The sequence below is a fragment of the Molothrus ater genome, chromosome 5 (genome assembly GCF_012460135.2).
Source record: "Molothrus ater isolate BHLD 08-10-18 breed brown headed cowbird chromosome 5, BPBGC_Mater_1.1, whole genome shotgun sequence".
Lineage (NCBI taxonomy): Eukaryota > Metazoa > Chordata > Aves > Passeriformes > Icteridae > Molothrus > Molothrus ater.
The window spans coordinates 13,242,995-13,260,827 of record NC_050482.2 but is presented as its reverse complement, the minus strand read 5'-3'; the positions used below and the strand labels follow the sequence as shown (position 1 = coordinate 13,260,827).

Here is a 17,833-nt window from a genome sequence, read left to right as displayed (position 1 = left end):
GAAGCCGGGTCGTGGACGGAAGGGCAGGGGCAGGGCAGGGGCAGGGCAGGGACGGGGACCCGGCGGCAGACAAAGGGCGGGCAGCAGAGCCCGGCTCGCAGCCCCCGCGTCCGCGGCGGCAGCGCAGAGCGAGGAGCAGGAGGAGCGGGCGGCGGCGGCGGAGGAGGAGGAGGGGAGGGACCTTCCCCTCCCTCCCACCCCGGCACCGGGGGAAATAAATTATTCCCAGCCCTCGCGCTCCCAGCTCCGTGCCCCGCACCCCGGCAGCGGCAGGCGGGGACGGCGCAGCCTTGTTCGGGCGCGGAGGGGCCGCCCCTGCCCTGGCCGAGCTCCGCTCCGCGCAGAGCCGCGGCGGGGGGCAGCGCCCGCCCCGTCCGCCCCGTCCCGCCCCGTCCCGCGCGGTGCGGAGCGGAGCGGCGCCGGCCCCGCCGTGCCCTGGATGCCCCAGCGGCGCCGGCGGCAGCAGCATGGAGCGGCGGCGGGGCGTCCCCGGGGGCTGGCCCTGCCTGCTGGCCGCCCTGGGTGCCCTGCTGGCGGCGGGCCGGGCGGCTGCCCCCCGCGCCCGCTTCTCGCCCTTCTTCTTCCTCTGCACCCACCACGGCGAGCTCGAGGGCGACGGCGAGCAGGGCGAGGTGCTGATCGCCCTGCACATCGCGGGCAGCCCCGCCGCCTACGTGCCTGGCCAGGAGTACCACGGTAGGTGGTGGCGCCCGCCGTGCTCGGCGCTGCTCGTCCCCGCGCGGTCCCGGGGCGTCCCGCGGGGAGGAAGGCGGTGGGGGAGAGCGGGAGCCCCGGACGGGGTCGTGTGCCGTGCCCCAGGGCAGCCCCGGTGCGGGGCTCGGCGGAGCAACCCTTCCGTCCGTGCGGGACCGTGCCCACCTGCCCCGGGCTCCGGGACCGCCGCCCGCGCCCCGTCCCGGCCGCTTCGCCCCGGCGCGGCTCCCGGCAGGCGCAGCCCGGAGCAGAGGAAATTCCCAGTCCCCGCTCCTCAGCCGGGCCTGGGCCGGATCCAGAGCCTCACAAGTTGCTGGCAGCCTGTCCCTTTCCCACTTGAGGCTTTCGGAGCACCGAGCGCATCCCGCTCTCCCGGGGCGCTGCGCGGTGCCGCAGCTGGCGCTGCCATCGGGTCACCGCCCTGTGTCACCGCGATGTGTCACCGCCGTGTGCCCGCTGCGGACGCGGCAGTCCGCCAGCCTGTTGCTCCCTTGCAGAGGCCAGGGGCAACAGCCGGGGGTCAGGCACTCACTCACAGGTAGCTTTGGAGATGGAAGGTCGTGCCCAGAATTAATAAAAAACCCCCTGCTTTTCGTAAGCGGCCAGGCGGAGGAGAGCGAACAAGAAAGAACAGGCAAAGTTGCTCACGAAGTAGTGTCTCTGTTTGGGGGCTGCACTGGGACAGGGGCACAGCCCAGGGCTGAGTGGGGCCTCGCAGGCAGGTACTCTACTGTGGGAAGCTGCTTTCGGCTGCAGAGTGCCCCTGGAAACCAGCGCTGTGCGGTGCAACAGCCACATCTCCACTTCTCTGCGTGGAAAACTTCCATGTGGGAAACATCTTTTCATTTATAACGGTGGGAGACTGCTCAGGGCTATATTCGCTAATGCTTCTCACCTTTGGGTCTGTTTGGAGTTTGTAATGCTACAGAATAATAACAACTAATTCTGCAGTAGGCAACTGGAATTCAGAGAAAATGACAATAAAGGTTTATTTCAAACACCTTGCTCAAAAGCAGATACTTTGTGATAGTCCCTGGCTAAAGAAGGAATTAAACTTCTGATTTGATATGTTCCAGCTCAAAATTTAACTTTCAGGTAAATTATTGAATAGTTGAGTTATGTGAAAATTCTAATTGAAATTGTTATTGTAAAGACATAAACCCCAAACACATCAATACTCATTTTCATACAGTATAAGACATCCTGACGTTTTTGTCTATGTGTAAGCTTTAACAGTATAGTTTTGCCAGATTCATAGGAAACTTTTGATTTTGAAATACTACTGATCTTTCTGAAAACCCACATATGTAAGTTTTATGACTTCACCAGATAATTTTTTTCCCTTAGAATCTTAGATCTTACAGCCCATAATACACACTCAGGTTAGGTAAATTGCATTCAACCTGCTGAACCACAGATGTGCAGAGGGGAAAAAAGAAGCTGGGATTTCTGTTTTTGCACTATTTTAAATGCTGGGTTTTTGAAATTGTATTTCAACCACATAAATGACAGTATCACCCCTTTTCTCGCTGCTGCCTTTTCCCCTCAAGCCTTCAGCCCGTGTTTGAGCCTCTTTGCTGGTCTAGGGATAGAGGACTGTGGCGGGCAGGGCTGTCCGGCTGTCCTGCATGGTGAGGAGCAGGACAGAGGTTGTTTCTCCGGGGATGCTCTTCTGCATCTCACCCTTTGAAAAGGGATTTCGAATTTTGAAGCTCCAGCTTGCGGAGCAGCGCCCCAGCTGCGCGCCAGACCTTTCAGGTGGCCTAGGGTGGCTTTTCCGTCGCTGTTTTGCGTCTGACCGAGCAAAATGCGGCATCTTTAATCCACCTCTGCGCCCCGCGGGATTTCTCCCTGTCCGCTCTCAGGTTTTGCGGGGCTGCTGCCGCTGCCCCGCCCGGCCCGCCCGGGGAGCATCTCCTGCGGCATCGCCCCCGGAGCTCTGCTGGAGCCCCGGAGCCGCCGCTGGAGCCCCGGAGCTGTCCTGGAGTCCCGGAGCTCTCCTGGAGCCCCGGAGCACTCCTGGAGCCCCGGAGCTCTGCTGGAGCCCCGGAGCCGCTGCTGGAGCCCCGAAGCTCTGCTGGAGCCCCGGAGCTCTCCTGGAGCCCCGGAGCCGCTGCTGGAGCCCCGGAGCTGTCCTGGAACCCCGGAGCTCTGCTGGAGCCCCGGAGCACTCCTGGAGCCCCGGAGCTCTGCTGGAGCCCCGGAGCTCTGCTGGAGCCCCGGAGCCGCTGCTGGAGCCCCGGAGCTCTGCTGGAGCCCCGGAGCCGCTGCTGGAGCCCCGGAGCCGCTGCTGGAGCCGCTGCTGGAGCCCCGGAGCTCTGCTGGAGCCCCGGAGCCGCTGCTGGAGCCCCGGAGCCGCTGCTGGAGCCCCGGAGCCGCTGCTGGAGCCGCCGCTGGAGCCCCGGGCAGAGCCCGCGCCGCCCGGGCGCGCTCCCGTCCGCAGCCGCGCTGCTGGCGCTGCCCCGGCGCCCCGGGGTGATGCACCAAGCTCTGCGATGTTCGCGGGGGTGCAGCCCAGCCACTCCGGGTGTCTTTAAAGCCACCGTGCTCAGCAAGTGTAAAGAAATCGGCCGTGTTCGAAGGATGAAGCAGAAGGAAGTCCACACGGCGAACTTGAAAACTAACTTGTGTGCACACAGTGCAAGGTGTGAGCCAGACTCCTAATTTATGTCAAACTTGCAACGGTGATTTCTTTTCAAATCCGTGCGTTGATAAAAAACCTACCCATGCCAAACCATGTCAAGAAGCACTGTCTATTTGCTATGCACAGTGCAGCAGACGTATTCTTGAGCTAAGCACACTTAATCGGTTAGATATTTTGAAATATGTGAGTATTTTAAAACATTACAATTATCTATGTTAAATATAGCACAAGAAAAATCAATCCCAGAGAATACTATCTGGAGAAATAATTTGAAGCAACATGGAATTTTATATAATACAGTTTGATGATGCTGAAAAATGCCAATCTGTACTGGTTGAGAATTTATCATTTAGAAATAAAACTTTAAAGGTGGTCTTGCAGGGGCACAGAGCAAGGTTTTTGATGTGCTGCACAGAAGCACGGGACAAAGGGAGATTTACATATGTACAATGAAAACTCACCTGCTCAGAGAGTATATTAAAATGCTCTGAATCTTGCAAGTTCCAGCGAGGCCCTGTTTCAGTGCCCCTTCATTCTACAGGAACAGGTGCCAGCAGCATCCAAGAACATCAGAGTTCAAAGAGGAGGGAATTGGATGAAACCATATGCCAAGGGCTGGATGAGAAAAAATTCTGATTATAAAAATCAGCCACCGACTTTCTGCTAATTTGTTTGGACATTTCCTTGGGCACTCAGAGGGGGAGTCAGACCACTGTGCAGCCAGGGGAGCTCTTGGCCCTTTGCCCAGCTGTCCCTCTGCTGCCCAGCACCACGGGAGAGGAGCAGCATGGGCTGCAGGAGTCACTTGCCTGGGAAGCACAAGAGCTTCTGCAAGAGGCTTCACTGGCACCCTGAATCTGGCATTTTATTTCCCTGTGCCTCTGAATTTCATAAGTAAAACAAAGGCAATAATATTCCCTAGTTTGCATAGTTAAATTAGATACATTAGGATTTAGAACTTCTCCCCAAATACTTAAAATTACTCAGATTTGGCCCTATTCCTGCAAACAGTAAGTATTTAATCACTGACTGAATAGGACCAGAGCCACGCTGCATATAAATACTCTCTTTTATATAAGAGGACTGACTTGATACATCAGCAAACAATTTTATTACCTTTGGCAGACTTTTATTCCTTGAATTAGCTTATTTCAAATGTAATTAAGTCCTTGAGCTGGCAAAGCACTTATGGGCTTGCTCAAATGCAAACTGACAAAGTGTGCACTGGTTTAATGTAGGCACCTGCTCAGCTTCCTCTCAGCCAAGGGGTGGCTGCGTGTTCAGGGAGCAGCATCAGGGCTCGCCTGGCTTGCTTGCAGATTTCCTGCTAGATAGGGATGATCCTCTTTTGGTTTGCTCCTGGGTTTTCCTCTGTAATATGCAGAGTAGAATATAATTTAAAAAAAAAATCAAGCCAAAACCAGTACAATTTGGGAATTTTTATACAACTCTATTTGGATTTATTTGCAATCTGCAGTTGATTTTTTTAATCTATGTCAATGTACCTTCAGTGCTGAGAGCATGTACCATGATTTACAGGCAGATAAGTACATTGGAACTGCATAAAGAAATAAGGATAAACTTGACTGAACATTGAGTCTTTACTGACCTTAATCACAGAAAGCTCAAAATGAACAGTCAGATTTGTAGTGTTTAGAAAATACAAACGGATTATCTTTATACTGTATTTGTTCTTATCCCTTAAGATTTTTTTTGCTGTCACTGCAAACAGTTCCTTTTTCCCAAGGTTTCAAATTTAGATCTTTTAAGAAAAACTTTGAACTGTTTTCCCATGATTGATGCTAAAACTCATCATTCTGCCCTTAAAATAGTTTTCTTTAATGGGACTTGAGTTTCTATTTCACTCTCCATTGTTCCTTTTTTTTCAAGAACGGATTAACCTTCAGTCCCCAAATGTTATCAGTTTCCATCTATGACTGCTACTATTCTTAGATATACTGTATATTGTCTAGAATGGTTGCTGTGATAGGTTGTAAAAAAATAGTTTTCAACTATTTTAAGTGGTATTTGTACACTCTTTCAGCACTGATAAAAAGTTGTTTAAAGTCTATCCAATTCCACCTTTGTTACTAACCACTGTATTTTGGAAATACAGATTGTGACTTAGTACCTAATTTCATTAGGATCGCTTACATTTCTGATGGGCATTTTCATTGTAAACTCTTGTTGTTCAGATGATTATTGAATAAAAACATACTTGAGTTTGTCGTGAAGGAAGGGAAGAAAAAAAATAACTGGAATTTATGTAGTGATGCTGCTTGAGGTATAATCAGGTTTGTAACTGAGTGGTAGAAACTCAGGCATGGATACCTTCTGTACCAGTTATGCTGAAGTGTAGGAAGCTTTTAGTGAGTCAGTAGAAGTGAATAATGCACAGAAGTGATGTTAATGCCGTGGTAAGAGAAGAGCAAATTTGCATCACTGTTTTCCAGCATCAGCCCAAGAACCAGGTCAGCTTCTTGAGTCTTTTGCAGGCTATTCCCTCAAAACCTTTCATCTCACCCACTTACACCCTCCTCTGATCTCTGGAAGAATGGAGACTTCCATCAGTGTTTGTTGAAAATTAAAGCATGGAAAAAGTTTTGCTCATGGGAGTCCAGTTAGCTCCAGGGATTATTTTAGAACTCTTCTCTTAAGGGACCCTTACATTAAAAACCTGACTCTGGCAATAGGTAGCAATGGAGAGGGAGTTATTAGGAACGGGGAAGACCCTTGATCTTCAAGTCTCTCCTTTCCTCTGAGGTCCCTAGCAATATCTTGCAGCTGCATAAGGGTTTCATAGCACATAAAAATTTCACCTTGGGTCAGCATTTACTAAAAATGCCTTCACCCAGCAGAGCCTCCAGAGCGCACCCTGACTCTGCTCTGCTGTATTTAGGACTTTCTTGCATAAAGTGAGCTTTGCAAAACGAAGGCTGATTTATGAGTACTGTGGCTTGTTTGAATTTCTCAGATCTGAGCCTTACTTAGGATGCTATTGAGGCAATATGAGTTTCTAGGTCTTGATGTTGACCAGTGCATTGTCTATATTTGTGAAGCTCTTGTCTGGCCCCAAAGTTCATGTGGTACGCATTTGCAAATTTTAAAGAGTTGTGCTTTTAGGATCTCATGACCAGAAACTGATGAAGAGTGCCAACTCTAAAAGAGAAAGGTAGGCAAGTTTGCAGGTGACAGCCTCTTACAGACTGTATTTTGCTAAGGAAGATGTTACATTTCAACGGTTTTGGCTGTCATCACTAATTTGTGGGCATCATAAGCACCAGCAGATGGCCCAGCCAAAGATGTAGTCAGGCAGGGATTGATGAAAGGAGGTAGAAGGTCCACAAAGGCCTAAACGAGCCTTTCTTGCAAATTTGCAGAGGAGATGTAATCTCCAGTTAAATCCTTTCTCCCCTCATCAGGGGGCTGCTCCCCCCTGCAAAGGAGCCTTGATTGCCCCAAATAACAGAAATCAAAGCCAGCATGGCGTGCTGGCCTGACCCACATTTGTGAGGTGACATCTGACTGTGGGACAGACAGGGCATTGTTGGTATTGTGGGTCTGTGTAGGGCTGGGGACATGAAAAAATGATCTCTGCTTCAGCAAATTCACTGTCCAAGGCCTGGGGCTGCTGGGGGGCCTGGCGTGTGTGTATGAACCTTTCTTATGGCATGTCACCCAGCACTGGAGTCAAGGAATAAAGGAAACCTGTAAATGGTTAAAGGGTGCAAAAACATTGTTTCAGTGAGAGTGTTGCACATATTTTCTGATTTCTCTGTCCAGAGATATTTTCTATTATGCATAATTTATCTGTGGAATTCATTGCCAAAATCTGTCCATGTAAACTGCTTTTAAGTAGAAATTTCTAACATGTATTTTTCTTATAAATAATTAATATTTGTAATTGCATATAAATAGGCATATATATATGTAAATAGGTGTTGTGTATAATAATATAATTATATATATATGTATATAATATTGTGTAAATATAACATATACACAATATTTACAGTGTATATATATAACAAGAGATACACCTTCAAGACCAAAGGTGACCGGTTGCATCACCACAGCTATTATCAGATTGAAAATCATACTTCAACCAGTCAATGTGCAAATACTGTAGTATTGCACCATCATAAAAAGCCATAGAATTTCAAAAGAAGTGGTCTCCAAAATCCAGATCAAGGCAATAATAAGGAAAATGAGACATGACACCAGCAAACCAAAATGATTTATAAGTCGGTTACTTGGGCATGGTGGTGTGTAGGACATTTCTCCATTTCCCACACTGATTATTCCACATTTGTTAGTTCTTTAGGTAGAGCAGGGCGAGACTGTCAGGCTGGCGTCATGTCTCATTTTCTCTATTATTGCCTTGATCTGGATTTTAGAGACCACTTCTTTTGAAATTCTATAGCTTTTTATGATGGTGCAATACTACAGTATTTGCACATTGACTGGTTGAAGTATGATTTTCAATCTGATAATAGCTGTGGTGATGCAGCTGGGATGGATTCAGAGGCAACCTTTATTTGCATTGTGTGTCTCATGCCCTACAGCTGTGGTTTAGATTTGCCATGAGTGTTTGCTGCATGGAGAGGGAAGGAAATGGCACTGTCTTACCTCTGAGAATAAGCAACCTTTCATACCAGCCCTTGTTATGAGAATTTCAATGGTCTCTGATGAAAGGCTCAGTCTTTCTAACATGCTTCCTTTCTTTGTCTTAACATTTCCTGCCTTTTCATTGGGCATGAAAGGTGTACAGAGTGCAATGTGTCTGGAATGTTTGTGTAATTCCCACCTTTTTTTCCCCCACCAGCTGGGACTCACCTCTGGGATAAACATAGGACAAGCCCTGTAAGTGCAATCTTTGACATCTGTCCAAGCTCACTAGCAGGCTCCATGGGGAAAGACCTTCCTAGGCTGTCAGGATGATGCCTTCTTGTTAGGCTGCTAGTCTTCCTCCATTCCTTCCCTTAGGGCAGTCCTGGAAACTGGAAGCCATGGCATGTGTCACTCAATTCCTGCTGGGCTCTGTCAATGGACAGTGGCATCAAGGAGACAGAGATCTGTCAGGTCCATGCCCATGGGACCTTCTCCCGGTCCCTTCAGTGCTCACGTGTCCCACAGCTACACATTTTACTCTTTTCCTAAAAGGAAGGGAAGGGTCAAGGAAGTGGGTTTTTTGGGAGACTTTGTTTTGTTTTAATGTATCTCTTACTAAATTTTGCCTTAAATAAGACCATGCTGGAGGTGTGTATACCCTCATGGAGAGGAGTACTGGGATTTGTGGGGGCATTAGGGTTTGTACCTGTTTATTCTAGCCCAGGATCAGGCATTACTCTGTCCTTCTGCAGCTGGAGAGGTCCTGGCTGGGGCTGGAGATGGCACCCAGTGGCCAGGCACAGAGCCACAGGCTCCTTGCCATTGTCTCCTGCAACCATCTGGAGTGGCTGCTGCCTCTGTGGCACCCGTGTTTCCTGGGCAGCTGGGCTCAGCCTAGCTCCAGGCTGAGGCACTGTGGGCTTGGTCTTTGTCTCACCAAGCTCAGCCTCACCTGCGTCACTCTGGGCTCCCTGCACGGTGGTTGTTGGCTCTTCATCCTCGCCCTGCTGCTGTCAGCATGGCTTTCTGTTTGGGCATGCTGTGTGCTGATGTGGTTTCTGCTGGTAGAGATCTCCCCAAGCCTCCTCTCTGTCCACCCAAGGGGGATCCTTGGTCTTCCCAGGGAATCAGGACATCACTGACTGCTACCTTTTAGTGTTTGCTCATGACCTATTGTGAACAATGTCTTTTATGTGAACATCTCAGTCAAGAAAGCAGGATGTGTCCTGGGGGACTGGGCATGAGGGACTTGTGAAAGTTGCTGGGGAGCAGAAGGGACTTCAGGCACTTTCCCAAGGGCTTTTATACCAAAGTGAAGATTGTTACAGTCTTTATAACATCCCTCTTGCCATATTTTTCCATCCTGGGAACAAAACAGAAGTGGCTGTTCCCTGCTCCTCTCTAGCACTTTGATATTAATTCTGGTTGTGAGAGTTTCACAAGCATCTCCTTGGGAAAGGAAATCAGTGGCACTTTTCCAGACTGTGTCTATTGAAGTTCAACCTGCAGGAGCCCTGAGTGACAGCAGACAAGGAATCCATCTCCCTTCAGGTGCAAGCTTTACCTTACACTACCCTGTCTTACATTCTGCCCCTCCCCACTTTCTTTCAAACTTCTACATTGACCTTCCTAAAATTTTGTGTGCTGCAGGTTTCTCTGTGTGCTGTGCAAGTGCTTCAGTGCATGCCCAAGGTCTGTCCCAGCTCCCCATGTTCTGGGGTGACAAATATCCCAGTGTGTGTCCAGCCCTGCAGTGGGACCAGCAGTGCCCACAGAGCCTCTGAGGGGGTACCTTGCTCTGCTGCCAGGAGGGAGGGCCTGCCTGGGACATCCTGTCCCCAGCTCCTGCTGCAGGTGCCAGCAGGGGAGCATCAGATGGATGGTGGCCCTGCATGCCTTCACCCCCATCACCTCCTCCCCTCCTCCTTTCTGTTTGCTCAGAGGGAGCAGCTCCAAGGCACAGTGCTGAGTATTTGACTGAGATGCCCAGAGTAAAATTTGATTTAGTTTTGCTAGATGAGAAGCTTTATTAATAAGCTCAGGCTTCTGGGTGTTGGGGTTGGCTGGGTGTTGGACACATTTGTGAGGCCAGGTGTAAAACTATTGCTGTGTCTCTCCTGGAGCAGAAGCCTTGGGGTGTGCAGCCGTGGAGGGTGGTTGCTGGTTTCTCTCCTTGCCTTTGCAAGATACAGCAGAGGGGGAACTGGAGTGCCCTTGGTCTTCTACAGCAGGGTGAGCATTTTAATCATCAGAGATGGGGCTGAAGCTGTCTGTGTGTTTCTCAGAATGGCTTCTACTCACACATATGGGCTTGTGACTGCTTGTTTCCCTCAGGAGACAGGGCTGTGCTCATTGGCCTGAGGGAACTGAGCTATAGCCCAGACTGAGGTGAAATGCTAAGAGCTCTTGCACCACGCTTAGCAAAATTTTGACTGCCTCAGATTGGACAGTTATTTATTCCTCCCCATGTCTCTTTGAAGGGTAGATTGTAAATTAACAGGTATGACCCAAGAGAGCTGAGACTAGAAAAGGGTCTGCCTGCCAGTCCTGGCTCCAGCTGTGTCTGTGTCTCCTGCTGTCCACTTCACCATTCCTTGCTGCCATGGATGGCTGGATGCTGGCACCTATCCCATGTCCCCTTCCAGAGCCTGGCTGCCATGTGGCTGTACACTGAGTGGTCCAGCTGGTGAAAAGCACACAGAATAAGGGACCTCACTGTTTCCCTCTTTCCATCTCTCCCATGTAATTTTTGAGAGTGCAGTTAGATAATCAAAAGTTGGCAAAGAAAAAAACTCTCTACAGTGAAATCCATCAAGCAAGCTCCCTTTCATACACAGGCATGTGTCCAGAAGCAAATGCTGCTTTCCCCTCCTCACCCTGCTGCATCCCATCTGCAGGCAGTTCCTGCCCCATCTTGGATTGGAAGGGATTTTCATATTGGCTGTCCACAAGTAGTATATGTAAGTTGCTCCTTGGGAGTGTAAGGGGGAATAGTGAAAGTTGACTGTCTGTGTGCACGTGATGGTGAAGAGGGAAGGAAATGGGAAAAGAGAAAGCACACAACACTCTCTGCCCAGAAGGCTTGAAATCTGGGAATATGTTTTTCTCTGTGGCTGAGAGGTAGTTTGTGGTCATATCATTCCACAATTCTGGTAGAAGATTCATAGATGAGATAGCAAGGATGCAGAAAATCAGCTTTCCTGGGCAGGAGGCCTGTGTTCTGGCAGAGAAATACTCCATGGAAGAGCTGTGTCTTCCCATGTGGATCGTGCACGGGGGAGCTCTTCCTGTGCAAGAAATGTAAGTGATGGGAGGGTGATGAGCCTTTTTAACATCTGAAAACAGCAGTGTGACCCTCTGTGGCCTCTCTTCACGTCAGGCCCTGGGATGTGAGAAGTCATTCATCACATCACGGGGCTTGGCAAGGTCTCTGCCTTTGCCTTCCACTGTTCCCACTGCTCTCAGGACAATACAATGCATAGGAAAGAACAAGAAATATAGATAATATTTATCTTTCTGGCTAAACAAGCTGTGGTTTCCAGCACACAATACCCTTCCAGTGTTCCTATCTCACAGGGGAAATGCATTGCTAGAAAAAAACAACACTCCTTCCAGAATTAGACACATTCATCTGGACATTGGATGAAATTATTATTATAGCAAGAACTGCAGAGAGAAACAAAACAGCCCAACTGGCAAAGGCAAAGATCCTGGTTTAACAAACTGTTGTCTAGCCTTGCAGTGCAGCAGTTTGTGGGTATGCCAGGTGTCAAAATCAAAGCATCAGTATTTAAAATGCTTAAAAATTAGCTCCTAGATGTTTGGAAAAAAGAATCTCTGGCTGAATTTCAGCGTTAAACATTTTTGTTTAACAATTACAGCAATCCTCCTGACTTTGGCCCAAAATAAGTGTAGTCTTCAGAACCTCATTCAGATGACTACAAAGATCCAAAACTTTTGGCAAATATTTTTATGCTTTTCAAGTATTATAATTCATTTGTTGATGGCTGATACCCTGTCAGATAGTTTTTCAGTTGATACGATTCTTGCATGAGGAATTCCAAGCACAAACAGGCTGGGTGGAGAATAGGTTGGGAGCAGCCCTGAGGAGAAGGACTGGGGGGTGCTGGTGGATGAGAAGATGGATGTGAGCTGGCCATGTGTGCTCACAGCCCAGAAAGCCAAACATGTCCTGGGCTGGATCCAAGCAGTGTGGTCAGCAGGGAGAGGGAGGGGATCCTGCCCCTCTGCTCCACCCTCACAAGATACAGAACCTGGAGTTCTGTATCCAGATCTGGGGTTCACAACATAGGAAGGACTTGAACCTGTAGCAGTGAGTCCAGAGAAGGTCCATGGAGATGATCAGGGGATTGGGGCACCTCTCCTGGGAAGACAGGCTGAGAAAAAGGGGGCTGTTTAGCCTGGGGAAGATAAGGCTCTGAGGAGACCTTAGAGCAGCTTTCTGGTGCCCAAAGGTGGCCAACAAGAGACCTGGAGAGGGATTTTTACAGGGGCATGTAGTGACAGGAGAAGGTGGAATGGCTTCAAACTGAAGAGGGCAGGTTTAGATTAGAAGTAATTAGAAGGTTTAGATTAAGAAGTAATTCTTTGCTGTGAGGGTGGTGAAACATTGGAACGAGTTGTCCATGGAAGTTGTCGATGTCCCATCCCTAGAAGCATTCAAGGCTGGGTTGGATGGGGCTTTGAGCAGTCTGGTCTAGTGGAAGATGTCCCTGCCCATGGCAGGGGGATTGAAACCAGATGATATGTAAGGTGCCTTCCAAGCAAAACTGTTCTCTGAATTTATTTTCGTGTTCATAGTGAGTTAATTTGTCATCTGATTTTGTCAAAGACAAAATACTGATAATGTACTTGAATAGAATTTGGTAAAAGTTTTAATGGAAGATGGGAAGAAGTGAAATATTTGAAATATATTACTGTTATTTTCAAATCAGAGTTCTTATTTTTGTTTTGGAAAAGTATCTTAATTGTGAAACTGACTGAAAAAAAAAGAAGTTACATGCATAATCAGAAAATGGAATGAGACTTTTCTGCTTGAACAAAAGTCTTTATCTAATTTTTTTTGGGTTCATTGAAGATTTTCATATTGACCTAACTGATATTTTAATTTATTTTTTTGTGCCAGATCCCACAGTATTTCTTTTATGGTGGCCCAAGCTGATCTCTTTTCCTTTCTTTTTCTTTTCATTTTGATCACTGAACCAAAAATCAAACAGTTCTACTTCTGACAAGTTGACCATTTAATTTCCGGCCACTGCACAGATCTGATTCAGACCACTCCTTGTGTTTGTTCCCAAAATAAATTGCACAATCATAATTCACTCTTTAAGGTAGAGGAGGGCAGCTGGTAACAATACTAACATTTCCAAGGTAACAAACTCATGTTTTCTGTAATGATGCCTGTGGTTGCTGTGTGGCTACTAACATGTAAGTTGACCACATTTTCCTTTACATCTAGTAATTTTTCAGTTTTCTTTTTCAGCAGCAATCTTTTCTGAGTTACAGTGTTTGGTAAAAAAGGCTTAGAGATCTCTCACTTGCCTTCTTCTGCAGCAGTGTAATGTCTTACAGTTCAAGGGTACTTCTGCTTCTGATCTGGAAAACCTGTTGCAGGGCATCTACAGAATTGTGGTTCATTGAACTAGACAAAGAGACATTCATGTCTTTAAAAGGATCTCTTTTCTTCACAGAATAATATTTACAGGTTGTGCACCTCAAACAGAACTGAACTGCTGAGAGCAGATGTAGAAAATGCGTTTGAGATACGCGGGTTTATTTCCTTCAGGGAAGTGATCCCTGTGTTCTTTATTGCACTGCTTTTCCTTCAACATGTAGTTAATGCAGTTGTGAAGCACAAAGGAGTTTCAGCAGAGCTGTGATGTTTGCAGAATTTGCCTCAACCAGCAGAGATGAAAAGGTGTGGGTTTGGCTGGAGCTGGCAGCACCAGTCCCTCCCCAGCCTCAGGCAGCCCGATTACTCTGTGGACCTTTTCACTCAAAGAGATGTAAGTTTTGTTTCCTCAAGTGGTAGCAGATGTTAGGGAGCCTTTCTGCTACTCATCACTGACAGAACACCAATGCTGTGGCATCTGGCTGTTTTCTTTGTACAAATGGTGTTTTTAAACTCTAAACTGTCTTTGAGCAGTGCTAGTGGTACATTACACGCTGACTACTCTTCTTCTGGGACCTTGCCCAAAACCCCAATGAACAACTACCCCCCAAGTGCCTTTTGCCCAATTAGTGAGATTACAGTAGAGAACAAATCCTCCTTCTAATTGCAATATTTTCCATTTGAGAAAGCACATTGTAAAATTAATAACATTACAATATTTCTTGCGATTGCATTTCACTGACTGCTCAGAAACACTAGTGAGTGACTTGCACTGTAACTAATGGCCTTTCATTCCAGATTTACAAAGCCTGCACTTTTTGCAGTTACTAAGTATTTTCTTCATACAAACAGTAAGAAACAGGAAACCTTTTTGTTCTAATTAATGTATTTTATCTAGAGCATGTATATTTTTCATGAGGTGCAGAACTCATACAGATGCTAGTAAGCATAGTACCTCAAATCTTCAGAATGGTCAAATTGTTGACGAACCAAAATTGCTTGTTCTGTCTTGGAGTGTGCCAGCTTTTAGCACTTCAGGGAGGTGAGGACTGTCATCACCATGGAAGAGGATCAGTGCCAGCAAAGCCCACAGCTCCTTGGTGCATCATGTAATATGAGTGATGCACCACAAAATCTTTGGACAAGGGGAAAAGGTGCTCTCTTCTTGAAAATTTTCCTAATTTACTCCTTGTGGAGAATATCTGGATGGCAGTTTCCATCCCTCTTGGGGCAGTGCTGCACTGGGGCAAGGCTGACTGTGGCATCCAGGTGCAGGCAGGTGAGGCAGAAGAGATGACCACATGTGAGGGAGCAGTCAGATTTTCAGTTTACCCAATTTTATCCCCCTCTTCTCTCCTTTTTCACAATGCTGGGCTCGTTGCTCAGAGATTTAGCATCCACAGCTTCCATGTAGTGATTTCCCCCCACATTGCTGGGCAGATGTGTGTCAGTGGGAGAAAACATTCCCTGGTCAAATGATCTGCAAGACGTTCCAGCTGCATGCTAGTTCAGCTCTCATCCCTTCTGCTGAATTTAACATGTGTTTGTTATGGTTAGCATGCAGAGTGGTTGTAATTTGTTTGAATTAGAGGGGAATCATCCTCTTTGTGCTTTTTTTACATCAAGAACACTATGCTCTGGTATAAAGAGAGATTGATGGCTTTGTAATTAGCTAGGCCAGAATTTGATAGACCTTTTAATTTTGGGCTTTACTTATGAGTATCTTATATAGGTATTTACCTTTAAGACAAATTGGGAATGAGTGACAATGACACGTTGCATTTTCTCCATTATTTTTGATTAATTTGGAAATTTTTAGGTATAATTAAAGGATAATAATATCTTTCTTTTAATTATATGCATAAGAGCATGTTCCATGATATTCTTTGTTAATGCCTGTCTATTTAACCCTTTCCTGAGCTTTTTTGTTGCAGGCAATCAGGTTGCTGCTAGGATGAATAGTTACATCTTGGGTGACTAAACATTTAATGTGCTCTCCAGAATCAGAGGAGGTGCCACAAGGAAATATATGTGAGAGACCTGAATAAGTATTTGGGGAGCTGGGTCTATAGCAGCTATTTATTATGTTTAATGTATGCACCATGGCAGCCTAATGCAATGCCTGTCATGTGCCAAAAGATAGCTCTGCTGTCTGGGGTTTTATAATCCCCCTGTAATATCTCCCAGAAAGACCACGTTTCCGTGGCTTAGATCTGGCTCAGGTTTTGTATTGTTGGGGCACTTTTTATGTGCTAAAAAGCTGGTAGTATATTGGGCAGGAATTAGGAATTGCTAGGAAATCTTCCAGTTCTACTGAAAGAACAGAAGAAGAAAAAAACAAAACCAACCAAACCCAACCCACCCCAAAAAAACAGCAACAAAAACCACAAAACAAACAACAAAAAAACCCAAAAAAACCCAAAAAGACCCCCAAAAAACAAAACTCAAAAAAACCCCAGCGTGTTCTGGGACATGTTTAAATATGAACTTCTTTAAATTTGTACCTAGGGGCTCAGGCTCATTTTTACTTTCCAAGAACACAAAACTTTAGAGGGATGCAAAGATAGTTGAAGTATTTGTGACCTATTCACTGTAGGAATAGCTTTTGTTGAATTTGTAACCTGTGTTACTTAAAAAGCTACAAACTGGAACATTTTCCTGTGAGAAATGGAAGAAGAAAGAAACGTTTCTCAAATTTAAAGCAGGATTTTTACATATTAACTATAAATATATTGCAACTGAATGCTTTTAAATTAAATAAAGCCTCTTGCTGTCTCTGCAGAAATGAATTGGGCAAAGGGATTTATCCAGGGTATTTCAGTCAGATGAATGGAGAGATATGTCCATCACCACTAACGTGATGGTTATTCCTTCTAAATATAAACTGATAATATTATATATTAAAGGCTTGATTATACCGTTAAGAAGATTAGTACATTTAAACAGAAAATAAGGGCTTATGTGCCCTAAATGTGAAACTAAAAGGGGAGAGTTTTATATATGGCACTATCACAATATTCAGTACTTTTGAACAAGGTGTTTTCCCCTTGGAAATACCTGTAAGGAATAATGACTCCCTCTGGGAATAGGTGGGATGTCTTAAGTCTAATATCTTTCAAAGTGGTAATTTAAATATATGCAGGTATTAATCTTGGCCTGTTTGGGGGTATTTATTGGAGTAAGCATAATGAAAGCAGGTGATCCACAAGGTCAGTTTTCTGTCTCATCTCTTTTCTGCAAGTGTTTGGGATATCTTTTAATTGCAGAAACTGTGGCAAAGATATAAAAAATATGTGTCAGAAGGGAAAAAGGATTGATGATGCCTCTGTGATATTTCTCTGAATCACATCTATGAATTTAAAATATTTAACACATATCAAAGATTTCAGTGTCTTTTAATATTGTGCTTGACTTACAAGGCACTGTCTCTAAGGACATTGTATCTGAATCTTGTGACGGTATTGAATTTATGACATTGAGTTTAAGACTTTTGTGATCATGTCATGAAGCTTGTTAGGTAGTGTTTAACATGTCTTCTTTCTAATTTTTACTTTTTTAAATTCTTGTTCTTTATAATGTAGTAGTTCTTCTCAGTGAAAGATTTATAATGATGATGGGGGAAGGCTTGCAGTTATCTCCTGATAGATAACACTCCTTGATTTCCTTTTATACTTCTCTCAAATTAGATATTCTGCACCTTAATCACAACATCATCTTAGTTACTTTATCTTTTAAGACTAAAAGCACTGCAATTATAAATTAACTTAGAAATATCATCAGATCTTCTGCCTGGGGGCTTGTCTTTGTTTCTGACTCAAGCATTGCTCCATGGTCAAGTCCTGTCCAGAGACAAAAGCTGCTTGATTGAACCCGGTGGGGGCTGCAGTTTGAATGAGCTGCTCTGTCTGGAGGCAGAGCTGGAGCTGCTGTTCCCCACATCCCTGTTTCCCTGGGACTGCACACAGCCTGTGGCTGTACCAGGGCTGCCAGGAGACGCGCAGGCACCCAAGGTGCTGTGTGGGTCAAGGTTAAATGCTTGCACTTCAGAGGCCAAATCATGGAGTTATGGACTGCCAGGTGTTGTTGACCTCTGGGTCTGTGAGTCTTTTCCCCCTGTTTGTTGCTCAGGTCCCCATTGGAGCAGTGTCAGCCCCCCTGAGCCCCTCTGGCTGCTGGCAGCACATCCCCTGCCCAGCACTGGCAGAGTTTGCACTGGAAAGGGATGTCAGGTC

General features: G+C 46.3%; 1 protein-coding gene across 2 annotated transcripts in view; it reads left to right on the top strand.

Moving 5' to 3' along the window:
• Window positions 1-287: 287 nt before the first annotated feature.
• RELN (reelin) overlaps window positions 288-17,833 on the top strand; it is a 284,743-nt gene continuing 267,197 nt past the window's right edge. The window contains exon 1 of one of the 2 annotated variants that reach the window (XM_054514804.1): window positions 288-696. In XM_054514804.1, the coding sequence (XP_054370779.1) occupies window positions 468-696 (229 nt within the window). In that variant the 5' untranslated portion in view covers window positions 288-467. The remainder of the gene's footprint in view (window positions 697-17,833) is intronic. The other variant, XM_036400286.2, reaches the window with a different exon arrangement.